The sequence below is a fragment of the Gekko japonicus genome, unplaced genomic scaffold (assembly GCF_001447785.1).
Source record: "Gekko japonicus isolate JY-2015 unplaced genomic scaffold, Gekko_japonicus_V1.1 scaffold320, whole genome shotgun sequence".
NCBI classification, from domain to species: domain Eukaryota; kingdom Metazoa; phylum Chordata; class Lepidosauria; order Squamata; family Gekkonidae; genus Gekko; species Gekko japonicus.
The window spans coordinates 803,933-822,391 of NW_015168660.1; the positions used below are offsets into that span (position 1 = coordinate 803,933).

The 18,459-nt window shown below is 46.1% G+C and overlaps 1 protein-coding gene across 1 annotated transcript in view; it reads left to right on the forward strand.

Annotated features, from left to right (window-relative positions):
* Window positions 1–18,459, forward strand: part of FNDC3B (fibronectin type III domain containing 3B) — a 308,226-nt gene that overhangs the window by 113,170 nt on the left and 176,597 nt on the right. Inside the window, exons 4-5 of the mRNA XM_015415259.1 lie at window positions 2,218–2,294; window positions 16,361–16,604. Of these exons, the coding sequence (XP_015270745.1) occupies window positions 2,218–2,294; window positions 16,361–16,604 (321 nt within the window). The remainder of the gene's footprint in view (window positions 1–2,217; window positions 2,295–16,360; window positions 16,605–18,459) is intronic.

Below are 18,459 nucleotides of genomic sequence, written 5' to 3' on the forward strand. Positions count from 1 at the left end.
ATGTAAAAACTGAGTGTGATTGGAAACTTGACTCCCGGCTCTCTCAAAGGGAAAGTTTATCTAGGCCCGCAAGCCAGGAACTGCGACTCTTGCGCATGGCAACTTGCTTTGCCACCGAATCATATTGTGCTGGCTTGTAGCATAAGTATGAATTCAAACTGCACATTTCAGATACGAACACTGTGGGGAAAGATGTTATCTCCACAACAAAATAGCAACCGTCATGCCTAGCCCAAGGATGTTGATTTTGTGTTTAGACAGTACACCAATCTGAAAGTTTTACAGGCTCAGACTTGTTGTGGTGTTAATGTGAGCGATGTTTCTGTTTTTGGCTCATGAAGGTTTAGACATATGAAATCATGTCTGTAGATCTTTTTCTCCCCCCCCCCCCTCATGCCACTTGTTTTGATCGGACATGAGATATCATCAAGCGTTGGTGCAGTACATGTGGGTGTAGCAGTGTGACTCGTTAATTTGATGGCATGCCACTGACGTTTGCTTGGCACTGAGGTTCACAAACAAATGGGACGTGTTGTTCCTGAGGAGGAAGTGCCAGCATCCACATGATGAGATATTTTCATTTCAGCTACCACCAATGAGATAGATTTGAGCTTTGGGGTATAAAATATGGGGACTGTCCATAGAGCTGGAAATACTAGAACAACACAGGCTTGGTTTCCTGTTTGATTGGGAAGATCCGCTGACCTCTGCCCGACTGCTCCACACAGCAAAAACAAGCCCCCCAAACAGTAGCGCGCAATATGGTGGATGGGGCAGGGCTTTATTTTGGTAGTGCATGGGAACTGCTGGGCACTGTAAATGCGATGGGAATGGGTTAAGAGGTTAAGCGTTAAATCAGGCAGTCTGTGTGGCAGGGGTGAAACCTGAAAAAGGAGCACAGGGCTGAATTGAAGAAATTTCTGAATTTAACATCTAACATTGAGGACACGGAATGCCTACCGGAATGTTTGGATGTGGTTGTCATCTCCCTGAGGTTCCAGAATTGTGGTTGTTGAGTACTTATTGCACTGAGATGGTTTTAAATTGTATAACAAGTTTTAAATGCTACTAAATTATTTGATGTTTTATTATTGCAAGATTTCTTGCCACGTAAGCCGCCCTGAGCCCTACGGGGGAGGGCGGGATATAAGTTTAATTAATAATAATAATAATAATAATAATAATAATAATAATAACAACAACAACAACAACAACAACAACAATAACAATAATAATAATAATAATAATAATAATAATAATAATAATAATAATAATAATAATAATAATGGAAGCCATGGTCTTCAGTTTGCAAGGCCTAAGCACAGCTGTTAATGAGAAAATGTTTTGGAGGTCATTTGTTCATAGGATCACCATTAGTCGGAAGCTATTCGATGGCCAATAACATATGCACATATAATGTATTTAGTAATGTTTAGAGTCTTCACTGCTATGTTAGCTTTAAAGCCCTATATGGCCTGGGAACAGGATACCTGAAGATACCTGAAGAAGAATACTGTCTAACCTATCTATCAGTTGAGGTTATCCTTGGATGCCCAACTCTGGCGATAACTCTGTGGGAGGGTATAAGATGTAACACCTTCTCTATTATCATACCATGGCTCTGGGGCGCCCTCTTCTCAATTTGTCTGGTACTGTCTCATGTTTTTGGCATCAGATTGAACCATTCCCCTTCTGCCATGATTTTTTGTCAATCGTGTGGATGTTGTGTTTAGTTGGCTTGTGATTGTTATTTCACCGTTCTCTGTAACGGTGTATTGTATTGTAACATGTTCATTATTTTTATATGTTTTTTATTTGGGGGCATTTATGGTATAATGTTACGATTTTAAGTTAATTTATTTCTCTTTCTTGGAAAACCGCTTTGTACCACTATTGGAGTAGCCTTATTAAACTTATATTTCACATAATTTTTGGCAAGAAAGCAGCAGATCTCCTAAAAAATGTGTAGGTAGGCATTTATTTCTGGGGGTGATACGGGTTCATTGGTGGCAGCAGGAAGTCCAGGTGTGTCTAAATACACATAAAAATGTAATGCTGTGACTTTATAGCGGCCTCTTTCCACACAGATGAAAAGTGCAATGTCTTGATACTAGTTCAGGTCCTGTACATTTCCTAGAAGCTTGCAGTGCAGTGCGTAAGAGCTCAGATTGTATCTTAACCGGTCAATTTTCTTCTTCTCTTTCTGTGGCCCTACAGGACCTGCGGAGGTTCCCATGATGTCACCCAATGGATCCATTCCTCCCATACATGTGCCTCCAGGTTATATATCACAGGTATGGTGCTTTAACAACCATTTGATTACTGCCAGGGCTATGTATTTTCCATTCCACATGAGCACTGAGTGTAGAACTGGGTGCTACTGAGCACAGAATTCAGGTTCCTATATTTTTCCTGAAGTCAAGCCTCTAGTCCTTATCACTACGAAGATAGGCTTGATAGTGAAGGGAAAGAATTTCGGCCACTGAAAGAAGGTTAGCTTGTCCCTTGGGATATTTCTGTCAATCCCCTCACAAGTCGCTACTGCTCGATTCCCCTAAGGCAACACAGGATATCTGCTCTATTCCTGCCTCTTTATCAGCCCCTGAGCCCTATGTACCTATACTCTAGATGTCTGAGTTCTTTTCCTTCACCGGGCGAAGCCTAACTACCTAACTGTTCTTCGGGTAGTTTTCCCCTGTTTCGCTGTCATTTCCCCAAGCAATATCTGAGGCCATGACAGACTTTCCCTCCACTTAACTGTCCCCCCACCCCAGGGATTCCACAGCACCTGATTGGCTGATGCCTCAAAATGTCTGCCTGTAGGCAGGGGTTTGTTGGGATGCCTGGAGGGTGGAACTAGAGGCCATTTGTCACACAGATGTAAGAGAAACCTAACGTTTTGTGATCATTTGAAAATTGCTAATTGTCTCTTGAGTACATACGGTGGGGGGGTCGTCCATGTTGCTATTTTCAAATGCTTTGTCTGTCCCGACAAAAAATTATGTCAGTGGATATAGTTGCGTGACCTATATATATGCAGCAATAACAATAAAAAGGTAAAGGTCTCCGTTGCTCGAAAGCCAGTCGAGTCCGACTCTAGGGTTGCGGTGCTCATCTCCGTTTCCAAGCCAAAGAGTCAGCGCTGTCCGAAGACGTTTCCGTGGTCATGTGGCCGGCATGACTAAATGCCGAGGCGCATGGAACACTGTTACCTTCCCACCACAGCGGTACCTATTTATCTTCTTGCAATTTCTTGCTTTCGATGTTAGGTTGGCGGGAGCTGGGCCAGAGATGGGAACTCACTCCATCTCGTGGCACTAGGTTCTCGAACTGCTGAGTTACAGACCTTCTGGTCTGCAGCTCAATGTCTTAACCTCTAAGCCACTGTGGCCCTAGCAGTAACAATAGTGGTGCCTATTTACTGTGGCCATCTTTGTTCTGCCTATTATTTATTACCTTTGTATCCCACCCTTTCTCCGAGGAGCTCAGGGCAGCATCCATGGTGTTTCTTTCCTCTGTTTTATCCTCATAGCAACCCTTTCAGGTAGGCTGAGAGAGGACAACAGCCCTGACAGCCCCCTCTGAGCTTCATAAATGAGCGAGGATTTGAATCCCTATCCCTTCTCAGCCCTGGTCCAATAGCCTGTATTTTTCCAGATTTAACTAGTCCCATTCAATGCCTCTGACTGCGTTTTCAGTCTTAAGGCAGATGTACATCTACAACAAATGACAAGGTTTTCTATTTCTTCTTCCCTGTTGTCTCCATCTCCTTCCATAGAAGGATGGCATCTTTCTAGTGATCTCTGCCTCTTCAGCTTAAATAGCCCATACTTTCAATGAAATGGCCATGATATTTTCCAATAACTTGTCATGTCTTTAATCTGAGACTGAACTCCTGGCTCTCTCCCCCCCCTTATGAAAAACTTCCCACCAGCCAGTCTGACGCAATGGGCTTTCTGTCTCTACTAATTGTTTCTGCTTCCCTGCTCCGTAGTTCAAGGGAACTGCATTTTAGCTTAGCAGACATCTTCAAAAGAGATAATGCAGAGGCTGAAAAGCATTGATCCAGATGTTACTCACTCGCACACATGTGGGGTGAGGGGATCATCACTGGGAACATTATCAAGAAATAATCAGAAATCAAAGAAAGCTGTATCTCTGAGGCAGATTTCATACAAACGTTTTTCAGTTTTAACCAAACAGGCTGTTAATTAAACAAATGTGTGCACAGTGTTGAAAATCAGCTCAAAATAATTCTGATTAATGTTTGCAAAATATGTCACCCCAGCTGATTTATTTTGCTGTGTTTTCTTTCACTTTTATTTTGCCTTGCATTTGTTTATCCATTTATCCGTTAATTATCAGTCCATTTTCATCCTACCTTTTCCTTTGTAGAGCTCAGGGAAATGTACCTGGTTCTCCCCTCCTTATCCTCCTAACAACTACCCTTTGATGTAGGTTAGACTGAGAATGACTGTCTCAATTGCATCCAGTGAGCTTAATGGACAAGTGGGGTTTTCAGTCCGGGCTCCTTGTTCTGATAGTCTAACCACTATGTGATGTTGGATATGATGTGTTTATCTACACGGTAACCAAAATAGGAGCTGCGGTGGCTCAAGTGGTTAAGACGCTGAACTGCAGGCTGTTCAGTAGTTCAGTAGTTCAGCAGTTCGAGACCCAAGTTGCCGCATGACAGAGTGAGCTCCCGTCTCTAGTTCCAGCTCCTGCCAACCTAGCAGTCCGAAAGCAAGAAATTGCAAGTAGATAAATAGGTACCACTTCAGTGGGAAGGTAACGGCGTTCCGTGCGCCTTGGTGTTTAGTCATGCCAGCCACATGACCACGGAAACGTCTTTGGACAGCGCTGGCTCTTCGGCTTAGAAACGGAGATGAGCACCGCAACCCTAGAGTCGGATTCAACTGGCTTTTGAGCAAGGGAACCTTTACCTTTACCTTTAACCAAAATAAGCTAGCTAGCTAGCTAGCTTTCTTACTTTCAGGCCACTGAAGAGAAGGTATTATCATTGTCTAGTTTTTCTCCTGTGCTCTTCTTTTTTGCGAAAACAGCTCCCCGTTCCCTCATCAACGCTGACAATCAACTGCAAACGGTACACTGGGCACTTTACTTTACATTGCCTCAATATATTGGTAATATTGGCGATACTAAAGACTTTCAAAAAAATTAAAAATGGTTAAAATGCTAAGGATTGTATTTCAAAAGGCAGCACTTGACGTTCCGGCCTTGAATCTATGGGGCTGTTTCCTGAAGCACACAGCCTTGGAATCCCTCTGCTGGATTGGATCAAAAATCCATTTAGGGCAGCCTTTCATGTCCAAGATTCACCGGCCAAATGCTGCTAGGAGAACTAAAAGCCAAGAATCTGGTATTGAGTGAGATATTGCTGCTATACCTGAAGTTTTCCATATAGCTGTCATGGCCAGTAGCAGTTAACAAGGGAACGTGTGCTTAAAAGCTGCTCTAATCCAAAGTGGGATCTATTCATGCCAGTTAAAAGACGTTTAATGTTTTATCAAGATATACACTACGGCATGACCATGAGACCAAAGAGGTTATGGAATAGCCATTCCCATGGATGTTTCCCATTGTTAACTCTTCATAAAATGCATGAGGCCCACCTGTTCTCTTCACCGTTTGGACCTATGAAGCTACCTTATTAGGCCCTTGGTCCATCAAGGTCAGTATCATCTACTCGGATGACCCCTCCCCAATTTGGTATTGGAAACAGGAAAAGAGGAAGGTACTGGCATTTTACTGAGGGCAGGGCCGGCCCCAGTTTATTTTGCACCCTAGGCAAGGATCCCTTCTGGCGCCCCCCCCCCCCCCCCCCCCCTCCCCTCCTCTTTCAAAAACAAAATGCATTTTAGGAAGAATGAAAAACAGAAATAATCAAGAAACTCTCAGAGTACCCTGTGAGGTGCTGGGTGCAGTTTGGTGCCCCTATGGGCCGGCCCACTCTAGGCGATCGCCTAGTTTGCCTAGTGAGTGAGCCGGCCCTGACTGAGGGTTAGGGGTTCTGTGTGTGAGGGTGTTGTTCTGTCAGTGAGATTTGTCACTGCACAGTTCGTGTTTTCAGTGCAGTTCTGTAAGCCACCCTGAATGGTGGAAGAAGCACAGGATGAATGTTTTTCAAATGAATGGGTGTTAGCCAGACTAGAGAACAATCTGGTTGCTTAAGTGAAGTTCCATCAATAGCAGTGAGTCTTATGGGAACCATTAAGCACGTAAAATCCTGTTGCATCAGTGTGACAAGCAATGTTCCCTCTAAGCTTTGGAGTCTTGTGAGCAAAAATTCTCCTTTGTGAGCTACTGGTGTTAAAGTTGTGAGCAAGCAATCTGGCTACTGCATACATTAGTTTGCCCTGGAGCCATCGTTCCTGAGCTAAGGCAAAAATGTGTGAGCCAGAGGCTAAAAAACTGTGAGCTAGCTCACACTAACTCAGCTTAGAGGGAACACTCAAGGTCTCTTTGGGCTTTCTGTTTCTCTTACCTGGAGAATGAGCCTTGGGTTGCCACTTCACTGGTCCTAGAAATAAGAGGGAGAAGAGATGCCCAGAAACCCAATTTTGTGCTCTGTTTCTTTAAATCAGAAGCTGACATCTTTGTTCTCAAGGGAATAAAGTGTTTTGCACAAAGCTGACCGCTCGTGAGTGGTTGAGCCTCATTATAAAGTTAGTTCCAGAGGGTAGCCATGTTGGTCTGCAGTAGAGAACAGCTAGATTTGAATCCAGTAGCTCCTCAGAGACCAACAAGATTTTGGGGGTATGAGCTTTGACTTTAAATAGTGAGTAGCCCAAAAATCTGGCTGGTCTCTGAGGTGCTACTGGCCTCGAATCTAGCTATAATAAAGTTGGCATTTTCAGACTAGAAGGGATTCAGAGTTTATGGCCCACACGTCCTCAGGTATCACTGCGGCATTTCATGCTTAGTTCCAAAGAGATGGAATGTTCAGCTGTGGACTGTAGGTTGGAGAGCTGAGGTTCCCACAAATGGAGCGAGTCTGCTGATGCCTTTGCCCTGTGCCTTCCTCTCCCCCCACCCCAAGCTCCTTCCACAAAATGTGCACTGAGGGCTGGGCAAACCTTCTGGAAGAATATGCCATACAGCATGGGGAGATTTAACAAAAAGGGACAATTGGATGCGATCTCCCCCTCCGCCCCGCCCCCCCGCACAGGCAAGAACTTTGATAACCTGTTCCAGAATGTCCTTTGACCTTCAGAAGCTGCTCTTTAGAAGGAGGAAGAGTATGGGAGAAGGGGAATGTGATGACTTTGCTTCAACAGATTTGCTCCATTAATGAAGGCCTCAAAGCCAGGTCAACATTTTTTTCAACTTGAAACATAGGCTGCAGTCACACGGGCAGGAAAATGCAGGGAGGAAGCGTGGCTGTTTGCCCCGGGGCAAAATAACGCACGGTTGCGCGAGCAGACATCCCGTGGAGGTCCCATGGTAGGGGGGAGGTGCTGATCACACCACAATCCTGCGGCTCGGCAAAAAAGTGGCGCTCCGCAGCAAACAGGTGGGGTGTTTTTTTCTGTACACCGACGTGTGCGCATGCCCCGTTGGGTGCTTGTGCGCATCCCGAGGACACTTGAAAAAAACAAAACCTTTTTACGAGGGGACATGGGCGGGCGCCGGATGCCATGGGATTCCACCGGAAACACGATCACGCGCCCGCCCTTGCCCTGCGGTTTCCGGAACCTCCGAGGTACTAGTTTTTTACCACGCATCTTCGGAGTGAAGCCTCGGGTGAGCCACGGGAGCTCTACGCTTCCCAGATGTGGCGGTGAGATTGCACCCGGAAAATCCACCTATCTTCCGTCTCTCTGGTGTGCCTAATGCTCTGTGTGACCGCAGCCATAATTTGGTTACCCTGCATATGTCTGGGCTGGACAGATATACTTTCTGTGCTGCCAGTTTTGCCCATCGCTGTTCTGAATTTTCAAGAAGATGACCAAGGTTCATCAAATAAGCCGTAACATAGCTTTTGAGTAATATCTACTTCTAAATAAAGCAGCTGGTTTTGTAATTGTAGGGAAAAAACTATATTTTGTCTTCTTCTTTTTTTGTTTAGTTGAAATGTACTTCCCTGCCATGTGGAAAATGAATGTTCTGCTTCACAAATGACTTAATGCTAAATAACAGCTTGAAGCACGTAGCAGTCACTGGTTTGCTTCCCTGTTGTTATTTGTTGGTGCTGATGTTGTAATAGCTGTGTTTGCCTTTTATTTGGCTTTTGCCTGCGCTGTGTTGGTAATTAATAGGATTATTGAGTGATTATTCAATTTGTCTTCTGTTTGTTTTGGCACTGGGACGACAAGGATGTAAAGGAAATGAGGACGCGCCAGTATGTGAAGAAAAACACATTTTGAAAAACTGGGTCTGGGTTGCCCTTAAAAGCCTCCGTCTCAAAAGCCGGGCTGAGAACAGATACCGTGTAGAGAGATAACAGGGTCCGTTATGGCCCAGGCTACCCCATCTCGTCCGATCTCAGAAGCTAAGCAGGGTCAGCCCTAGTTAGTATTTGGACGTGAGACTATCCAATAAAGTCCAGGCAAAGAATGAGATGGTTAGACACTGTTATCGATGCAACGAATATGAAATTAAGCAAACTCTGGAAGACGACAGAAGCCAGGAAGGCCTGGTGTGATGTGGTCCATGGGGTTGCAAAGAGTTGGACTTGACTGTGCGACTGAACAACAACAACATGCTACACAGAGGCAGGCAATAGCAAACCAGCTCTGGACATGTCTTGTCTTGAAAGCCCTTCTGGGTCAACATACGTTGACTGCAGCTGGTCAGCACTTTCCTCCGTCGTCATTAAGCAAAAGCCATAAAATCCTCCATGGTTGCTACGCAGAGACAGGCAGTGAATGAATGAATTTTATTGTAACAGCGATTAGCCAGCAATATAAAACCCGAAAAAATAAATTAGAATGGCCAAATAGTAAAATTTCCAAAATTCAGCAAGGTAAAAAGAGCGAACATTATCAACGTTACGTTCATTAAAACCAAACTAAAAGTACGCTGCCATAAAACACAGTATAGTATAAAAGAATAAAACATATTACCAAAGGGAACGGTACGAGTACCAGAGGCAGGCAGTGGTGAACCACCTCTGAACGTCTCTTGCTTTGAAAGCCCTTTGGGGGTCACCATAAGTTGGCTGTGGCGTAACAGAACTTTCCACCACTACCATTAGGCTAAAGCCATACACATGCACACACTTTGTTAAGCCAATCCTTTGGACTAAAAATCTTAAGACTTGACCATTACCTTTCCTGTCTATTGATTGTAACTTGGGATTAAAGGGAAAAAAAGCTTCCGCATGGATACATGGACATGAAGCTGCCTTATACTGAATCAGACCCTGGGTCCATCAAGTTCAGTATTGTCTACTTAGACAGGAAGCGGCTCCATAGGGTCTCAGGCAATGCTCCCTCTAAGCTGTGGAGCCTTGTGAGCAAGAATTCTACTTTGTGAGCTGGCATTAAAGTTGTGAGCGAGCGATTTGGCTACTGCATAAATTAGTTAGTTCTGGAGCCGTCCTTCCTGAGCCAAGGCATAAATGTGTGAGCTGGAGGCTAAAAAACCCTGTGAGCTAGCTCACACGAACTCAGCTTAGAGGGAACACTGGTCTCAGGCAGAGGTTATTCGTATCACCTATCTACTTGACCCTTTTAACCGGAGATGCTGGGGTTTGAATCTACAACCTTCTCTTGGTTTGTGACACTCAAAGGAGGATTTCACTGGACATCGAGGGGCGAGGAGCTGGTCCGTTTCTACTCTCTAAGGGTCACCGTAGCTACTTTGTGGAGCTGCTAGAATAGGATTCCAGCTCTGTGTCGGACTGCCGGCCTTCTCTCTTCCACTTCTGCAGTCCTCCTCAGTCCCTTCGTACATCCTCAGAAACGCCCTTCCCTTCAAGTGCATCCTGAGAGCCCACTTTTGTTCCTGTGCTTAGGGCCAAACTAGAAAAGATGCTGGGAGATCTGCAAATGGGTCTTCCTAGTGGCTTTTAAACTGGGAAATAGCTAGTGTGGAGTCCTCCGGTTCAGATCAGAACAATGATGGAGAAGAAAGGGACGTTCCTCTTTTCCTCTTATGCTGTTTTTCCAGACTTGCACATTCACCCCTGCATTTCCACGTAGGTATCTTCAGGACCTGGATAGTAGGAAACCTGGGTTGGGGGAGGGTTAGCTTTCTGTTGTCAGAGTCCCCGTAGGAATCCCCCCCCCCCCCCGGATTTGACTTACTAATAAAGCTACTTGGGATACCCATTCACAAATGTCCAAAAAGAGGACATCTGGTAACCCTAGCTTAAACATATGAAACTGCTTGTAATACAGAATCAGACTGTTGATCCTTTTAACTAAGAAATGTCTGTATTGGGATCTCAGACAAACTTGTCTGAGGGTCTTAGAAAAAGTTGTCTTTTTTTGATTCCTGCTACATAAGATCTTTTTTAAACTGGAGACTCCAAGGTTTGAACTTGGGTCTCTCTGCATACAGAGTATGTTCTTGTGGAAGGGTTGGCCTTTAGATATTTTGTATTTATATATATACTAGCAGTAAAGCCCGTTGTGAAAGCAATACAATGAGATCTAGAAAGAGGCTCTGGGGGAGTGCTCTGGCTTTGGGCAAACAGTGTCAATTTGCTGTGGTGAGCTCAGCAGGGTATAATGACAGAGTCCACTGTTTTCTCCAGAGGAACTGATCTCTGCTACCTGAAGAGCAGTTGTAATTGTGAGTGATCTGTAGCCCTCACCTGGAGATTGGCAGCAATTGTTACCCAGGACAAAGTGGCTGGTTTGGAGGGTGTAGTCTATGGCATTCTACCTGTCTGAGGTCCCACCCCTCTGCAAACCCCACCCTCTCCAGGCTCCACCCCTCAAATCCCCAGGAATTTGTCAGCATGTAGTTGGCAACCCCATCTCCTTCCCAGCTAGCCACCAACCTACCATTATCTGCCCCTTTGACTTCAGCTGACTTCTGCCCTCCCTTCTGCAGAGCAGTTGTAATACTGAGTGCTCTCCAGCCCTCACCTGGAGATTGGCAACAATGGTTCCCTATGTGAGACTGACTGGTTTGGAGGGTGGAGTCTATGGCAGTGTACCTGTCTGAGGTCCCACCCCTCCTCAAACCTCACCCTCTTCAGGCTCCATCCCTCAAATCTCCAGGAATTTCCCATCTGGAGTTGGCAACCCTATCAGGACTGGCCCCAATGTGTTTTCTCCCAAAGGCCAAAGTAGGTGACAGGACCAAGCTTAGTTGCCTACCAACAGGCACTGAGGGGAATGTAGGGTTGCCAGCTCTAAGGAGGGAAATACCTGGAGGTTTGGGGGGTGGATTCTGTAGAGGGCAGCATTGGGCGGAGCGGAAGGACTCAGCAGGTATAATGTCATAGGGTCTACCCTCCAAAGCAGCCATTTTCTCCAGGGGAAACTGATCTCTGTCATCTGGAAATCAATTGTAGCAGTGGGAGATCTCCAGGTCCCACCTGGAGATTGGCAACCCTAGGGGAAAGTCAGCTGCACAGCAGGGGGTTGAAGAGAATGGTTTGATGGCTGCTGGGCCAAGATTGGCAACAATAGTTCCCCAGGAGCCCCATCGTAAATGCACCAAACAATTCCTAAAGATTTTCCAAAACACTACTCTGTTTTGGGCTCCTGGGGAACTTTGAAGTAGCACCAAAGCTTTAAGATCTCTCCAGCTGTCACCTGGAGACTGGCAACAGCTTGTCTGGAGTGTGGGCAGTATGGCATTGTATCTGTCTGAGGTCCCCCTCTTCCTCCTCCTCCTCAGACCCCACCCTCAGCAGGCTTCATCCCTAAAATATCCTGGAAGTTTCCAACCTGGAGTTGGCAACCCTATGTCCTGGAGTTCCAACCTGGAGTTGGCACATTTTTGGAATGTTGGACTACGGCCAGGGGTCGTTTCGGGGGGGAACGCGGGGGATCGCCGTTCCCCCGAGTGAGGTGCGGGGGGCGGGGCACACGACGAAGCCCCGCCCCCTGCTTCTGGCCGAGCCAAGGCCTCAGCTCTTCAGGCGAGGGGACTGGAGCCCCCGACGGGGGCTTGAAGAAGCTCAGGCGACCCGCTCTCCATGGAGCAGACCCACTCGCTCCAGCCTCGCAGGGGAGGGGTCGGCCCCTTCCCCACCCGGCCCCACTTAAATGTGACGGCCGCTGCTCGTGGCCCTCTCAGTCCGGAGCAGCTGCTAAAGTACGATCGCCGCCAGGCGCTGCAGCCTCCCCGCCTCCCCCTGTGGCCGCCTCTCCGCGCCTTCCAGCCGGCCGCCTCTCCGCGCCTTCCGCCGCCACAGCCTCCATCGAACGCCGCCCTTCGCACTCGGCGAGCCCTTCAGGCGCCAGACAGGCAAAGGCGGCGGCTGCTGCTGCTCCTCGGGTGGCTCCGGAGTCTCCTGGCTGCCCGCGTGTGGAGAAAGCTGTCCGAGAAAGAAAGAGAGAGTTATTTGCATTTGTCTCAGAGGGGTGACCTTGCAAGACCTGAGATGAAGATAGAGGGGGCTGATAAGAACTGAGCCTCAAGCAGTTAGAATTCTTGACCTGGTGCCTCTGCCAGGAGCTTGCTAGGTGGGCCTTAGGCACCTGCTTGGGATTGCTGATGGTTTCATGCAGCTGATTCTTTAATACTTCATGGTAGTAGGCAATAGCCTCTTCAATCTGTTGAGTGATATACTGTTTAAAATGGCTTTGAGTGTCTTTTTCAGTGAATCAGTCCATATGCACTGTATATTCTGATTTTTTTTAAAAAAAAATTGTGGGATTCCAGATATCTGGCATTCCTCGGTGGCGGCCGGGACCGTTGGGGGCGGGGGGTGTGGCCTTATGACACACTTCCGGTGATGTCAGGGGGTGTGGCCTTATGACACACTTCCGGTGATGTCAGGGGGTGTGGCATATGCTAATGAGTTATGCTAATGAGTTCCCCTAGCTCTTTTTCTACGAAATGACCCCTGACTATGGCTTTATATATAAGGAGAGCTATGCTGTTTTTTAATTTGCTTGTGGATGTGAGTTCTGATGCGTACCGTTTTGTATTGTCATCTGAAGTCAGTTCATTGCATGGTATGGATCCTCTTTACTCTTTGATTGGAAACAAGTCTAGCATGTTCTCATTCATTTGTGTGCTTCCTGCAGGAACTTTATTTTGAAATGAAAAGCTTCTGCTATTGGTTGTGCTGTATGATAAAAGTTACACTGTATTCATTGTGCTTAATCAAGAGGCTTAGAACTCTGCGTAGGATTGTAGCGTTATAATGGTTCAGCAAGCCATATTGTGTTTAATGTGTTGTCGAAGGCTTTCACGGCCGGAATTCATTAGTTGTTGTAGATTTTCCGGGTCTTGGCATTGTAGTACCTGATGTTTCGCCAACAGCTGTGACTGGCATCCTCAGAGGATTAACACATAAAAATGGTGTACTCTTTCTGTCAAGGTGAGAAGAAAAATGGTAGGCAGGTAATTTATATCTACTCAGGAAGGTGGGGTAGGGCTGAGTCATTATCTTGTAGGAGTTCCCCAGGCTGTGACATGCTAATGGAGGGGCTTTCCTGAGGAGGTTCTTTTGCATATGGATTGGCTGTTGAACTTCTAATCTTATCTGTAGTACTGTTGTAAGATTCAGAGCATTTTGTGTTTTCACAGCTGCTGGTGAAGTGTCAGGTACTACAATGCCAAGATCATGACCAAACAGCCCAGAAAATTTAAAACTACTAACATATTGTGTTTGCTTAATATTGTCCTATTTTGTGGCAAGTGTGTTCTCTCCTTCCTTGAGGGATCCTAGACAATCAGGGATCATATAGTAAATGCGATGATGTCTCCATGAAGCCAAATTGATTGGCTTTATAGCATCATGGCATCACTGAAGGCAAGCAAAGCCATCTGATGGCAAGGCAGTGATCCCTGGTGTGGACATTGGCTTAAAGTGTCTTGAAAGAGACCCTGTAACATAAACAACAAGGAGCTCTTTCTGCAGCTGACAGAGGCTTCCTGAAAAACACCTCACCCGTTTTCAGCTGAGCTCTTTCTAACACAACACAGAGCTTACTCTCTTGAGGGAAATTACGGAATCTTATAGACACAGGCTTACAGACTAGAAATATTGGGCTGATAATACCTGTAAAATTCAGCAGAGCCTTATCTAACCCCAAAATAAGTGTAAAAACCATCTCTTTACAAAGTATTAAATCAGTCTGTTCAAATGTGGGAAAGTAGGGAATTGTTATACCCAAGGTAACAATGAAAGTAAGGTTTACCTTATAAACATCACTATAAACTCTTAATCTGTCAATAGAGAATTTCCCTCAAAAAACCTATACGATCCCAATGACTACAGCCGTTTATTCGTCAAAATTCAGCGAAAGTTAAGTCCTTTGAAAACCCACTGGGAAAGCTAACAATAAGTGGACTGTGTCAATAACAGGAAAGAGGCACAAAACCTGCAACGCCATGTTCATTACATATTATCCATGTTGTGTTAGATTCTGTAGGTGTGCCTAACAGTGACTAAAATGCATCAGAGGTTAATTGAGCCTTCAGCTGGTGAAGGGCCACAGCCCAGTGAGAGGGGACATGGTTTGCTTAACAACAGCCTGAATATTGAGCCCTGGTACTTCCAATGAAGGAGCTGCGGTGGCTCAAGTGGTTAAGACGCTGAACTGCAGGCTGTGGAAGGTCGGTAGTTCAGCAGTTAGAGACCCGAGTTGCCGCATGACGGAGTGAACTCCCGTCTCTAGTTCCAGCTCCTGCCAACCTAGCAGTTTGAAAGCAAGAAGATAAATAGGTACCACTTCGGTGGGAAGATAACAGCGTTCCATGCGCCTTGGTGTTTAGTCATGCCGGCCACATGACCACGGAAACGTCTTTGGACAGCGCTGGCTCTTCGGCTTTGAAATGGAGATGAGCACCGCAACCCTAGAGTCGGATTCGACTGGCTTTCGAGCAAGGGAACCTTTACCTTTACCTTTACTTCCAATGAAAAGGGACTATAGCCGCTGATGTGATAGTCTTGCCTGAGACCCTGGAGAGCTGCTGCCAATCTGAGAAGGCAATACTGATTTGAAGAAATAAATGGGCTACGGAGCATCCATCCCAACCTCCTGAGCAGTGCTGGGTGGCCTAAAATATCTCTGACAAATGGTCATCCAGCCTCCCCTGGGGGGGGGGGACCAGCAAGGAAGGAGAACCCACCACATTCCACCTCTGAACAGCCCTTATTGTTAAAAAGTGTTTCCTTAATATCAAGCTCTTCTCTTCCCACCTGTAATTTAAACCCATTATTGTGAGCCCTGTCCTCCATCACCAAATAGAGCAGCTCCCTGCCCTCATCGGAATGACAGCCCTTAAAATACTTTAAAGGTGTTTGAAAATACATTGAGACCCTCCTGTTCTCTAGGCCGAACATCCCCAGTTCCCTCAGCCTCTCATGATAGGTCTTAGTCTCCACCCTGCCCTGGGGGCTTCCCTCCCTCTAGCCCCTCCCCAAGGGCTAATCTCACATCTTTGGGTTATTTCTGGTATTAGAGCCCTATTTGGAGTATGTGTGGGGGGGTAAATCCATGGGCAGGTTTTATATTCCTTGCCTTTTTTAAAATTTAAAGATCAGATGCCACCAGCACCCAACCCATCTTTCTACACAGGACAGGGTTTTGGGGTTTTTTTTTGTGTGTATGTATATATATATGTATATATACATATATGTATATGTTGCTGTTATGACTACCGTGTTTCCTCGAAAATAAGACACTGTCTTATATTTATTTTTTCTCAAGAAGACACACTACGGCTTATACCACAAATACATAGAAATCCTGCGAGGGCTTATTTTTGGGGTAGGTCTTATTTTTGGGGAAACAGGGTAGTATGGCCCTTTCTTAATTTGTCAATTTCCAGTTTAGCTCTACTGTATCCATTTGTTCATAAGCCTTTTTGTTTCTTGAAGGTCTCAAATATATGTCACTGGAAGTTACTCCATTCAACTGTTTTTTGGTAATACTGTTCATTCCGTGAGACAAGGTTGATCTCTCAGAAGGGATCACTAGTTATGTCTGTTAGTTTTCTTTGATCTAATACAAAATTTCATTGCTTAAACCAATTACAGAATGCCTTGCTGTATAATTAGTGTAGCTGCCTGAATGTCTGCCATGCGATATGTTACCACAGAAATTGCTGGTGTTGGATACACACATTATGTTTCTGAGCCATAAAAACCTGACTGACAAAAAATTATGAAATGGAAGAAAAACATGTGCAGTACAAAATTATTTCAAAGACAAATTTCACCAGTTTATATTAATCTGCCTGCTTTCCTTTACAGGTAATAGAAGACAACACAGGCGTTCGCAGGGTGGTGGTCACCCCCCAGTCTCCGGAGTGTTATCCTCCCAGCTATCCTTCTGCCATTTCTCCAACCCACCACTTACCACCGTACCTTGCGCATCATCCACATTTCATCCATAACTCTCATACGGCTTTCTATCCACCAGTCACTGGGCCTGGAGACATGCCTCCCCAGTTTTTCACTCAGCATCATCTTCCCCCTACAATTTATGGAGAGCAAGGTGAGTCAACAATTAGCTGTACTGTGCTGTACTTATAGCTAATGAGGCACTGCAACAGTCTAGGGCAAGGGAAACTCATGTTCCACTGCTCTGAACCTCAGTGAAATAGTAAAAATTCCAGTTTGGTGTAGTGGTTAAGTGTGCGGACTCTAATTTGGGAGAACCGGGTTTGATTCCCCACTCCTCCACTTGCAGCTGCTGGATAACTTGCCCATAGTTCTGATAAGAGCCATAGTTCTGATAAGAGCTGTCCTTGAAAGGGCAGTTCCTGTCAGAGCTCTCTCAGCCCCACCTACCTCACAGGGTGTCGGTTGTGGGGAGGGGAAGGGAAAGGAGTTTGTAAGCCGCTCTGAGACTCCAAGTGAAGGGCAGGGTATAAATCCAATCTCTTCTCCTCTTCTAAAAAGCCCAGTAGCATCTGACAAAGAGAACTGTGTTTCTCGAAAGCTTAGTTTGTTAGTCTTAAAGGTGCTACTGACTCACACGGCTAACTCCTCTGGATCTGAACTTCAATGGGTGCCCTTGAGGTAACCACTACCTCCCAGCTTTACCAACCTCATAGTGTGGCTGTGAGGAAAAAATGGGAAAGAGGGGAAATAATCATGAGTAGTGGCTGAGGTCCTTGGAGGGAGGAAGGAAGGAATAATAAATACTTGGATGTGCTTCCCCCAATATGATTTTTGCTACTGTATTGTTACTTTCTCTAAGCTTGCTCACACTTGGTACCATTTGGGAGTTAATATAGAAATGAGAAAGTCCCCGCTTCAAATTTCTGCTTGGACTGTGTTGGGCAAACTGCAGGTTTAATGTGGTTGGAACTTTGGAGTCTATCTGGGTTTACTTTTCAAAACAGGCATGTACAGTGGGAACCCCTGAGAAGAGAGGGTTGGGGGAGGGTTGCATGCCAGGAAGGAAAGGAACATATATATAGCGGGATCCTAGCCACAAGGAGAGAATTGGTCTAAACTAGTGGGATTTAAATTTATGTAGAACATTAGGAAAGAAATACCCAGAGGTCGATTTGGGGGGGGATCGCGGGGGATCACAGTCCCCCCGGGTGAGGTGCGGGGGGCGGGGCACATGACGAAGCCCCGCCCCCTGCTTCCGGCCACCTCGCTTCCAGCCCTCATTCAGCCAGGAGGAGGCAGGAGAAGAGGGAGGGTAAGTTGCTTCCTCCCCGCCTCTCCCCACCCCTGCCTGCCTGGGGCCAGGGAGGGCCTTGGCGGGGCTTCCTCACACTCCCGCCGGCCTTGCAGGTCCACCGCCGGGCCCCTGATGTCAGGGGGTGTGGCATATGCTAATGAGTTATGCTAATGAGTTCCCCTAGCTCTTTTTCTACGAAATGACCCCTGGAAATACCTAATCATAAGAGTATCACAGAGGGATGGGGACTCTCTTTAGTTGGAGGTCTTCAGTGGAATGCTGGGTAATCCAGCATGGTATAGTGGTTAAGAGCAGTGGGCTCTGACCTGGAGAACCAGGTTTGATGCCCGACTCCTCCTCATGAAGCCTGCTGGATGACCTTGGGCCAGTCACAGTTCTCTCAGAACTCTCTCAGCCCCACCTACCTCACAAGGTGCCTGTTGTGAAGAGAGGAAGGGAAGGCAGTTGTAAGCCACTTTGAGTCTCCTTAGGGTAGAGAAAAGCAAGGTATAAAAACCATCTCTTCTAAACTTCTCTCAGAGATTCAAGAAGGCAGAGGCATCCTACCTCACGGTGGAACTTCTGCTAATTAGATTCTACATTCAGCTTTTATATTTGTGTAGTGTTTTATTAAGCCAGCTGAGAGAAGGGAAGTGGAGACTGGTTAGTGAAGGGGATCTGCTCCGACAAACCTTACCTCTGCCAGTGGTGG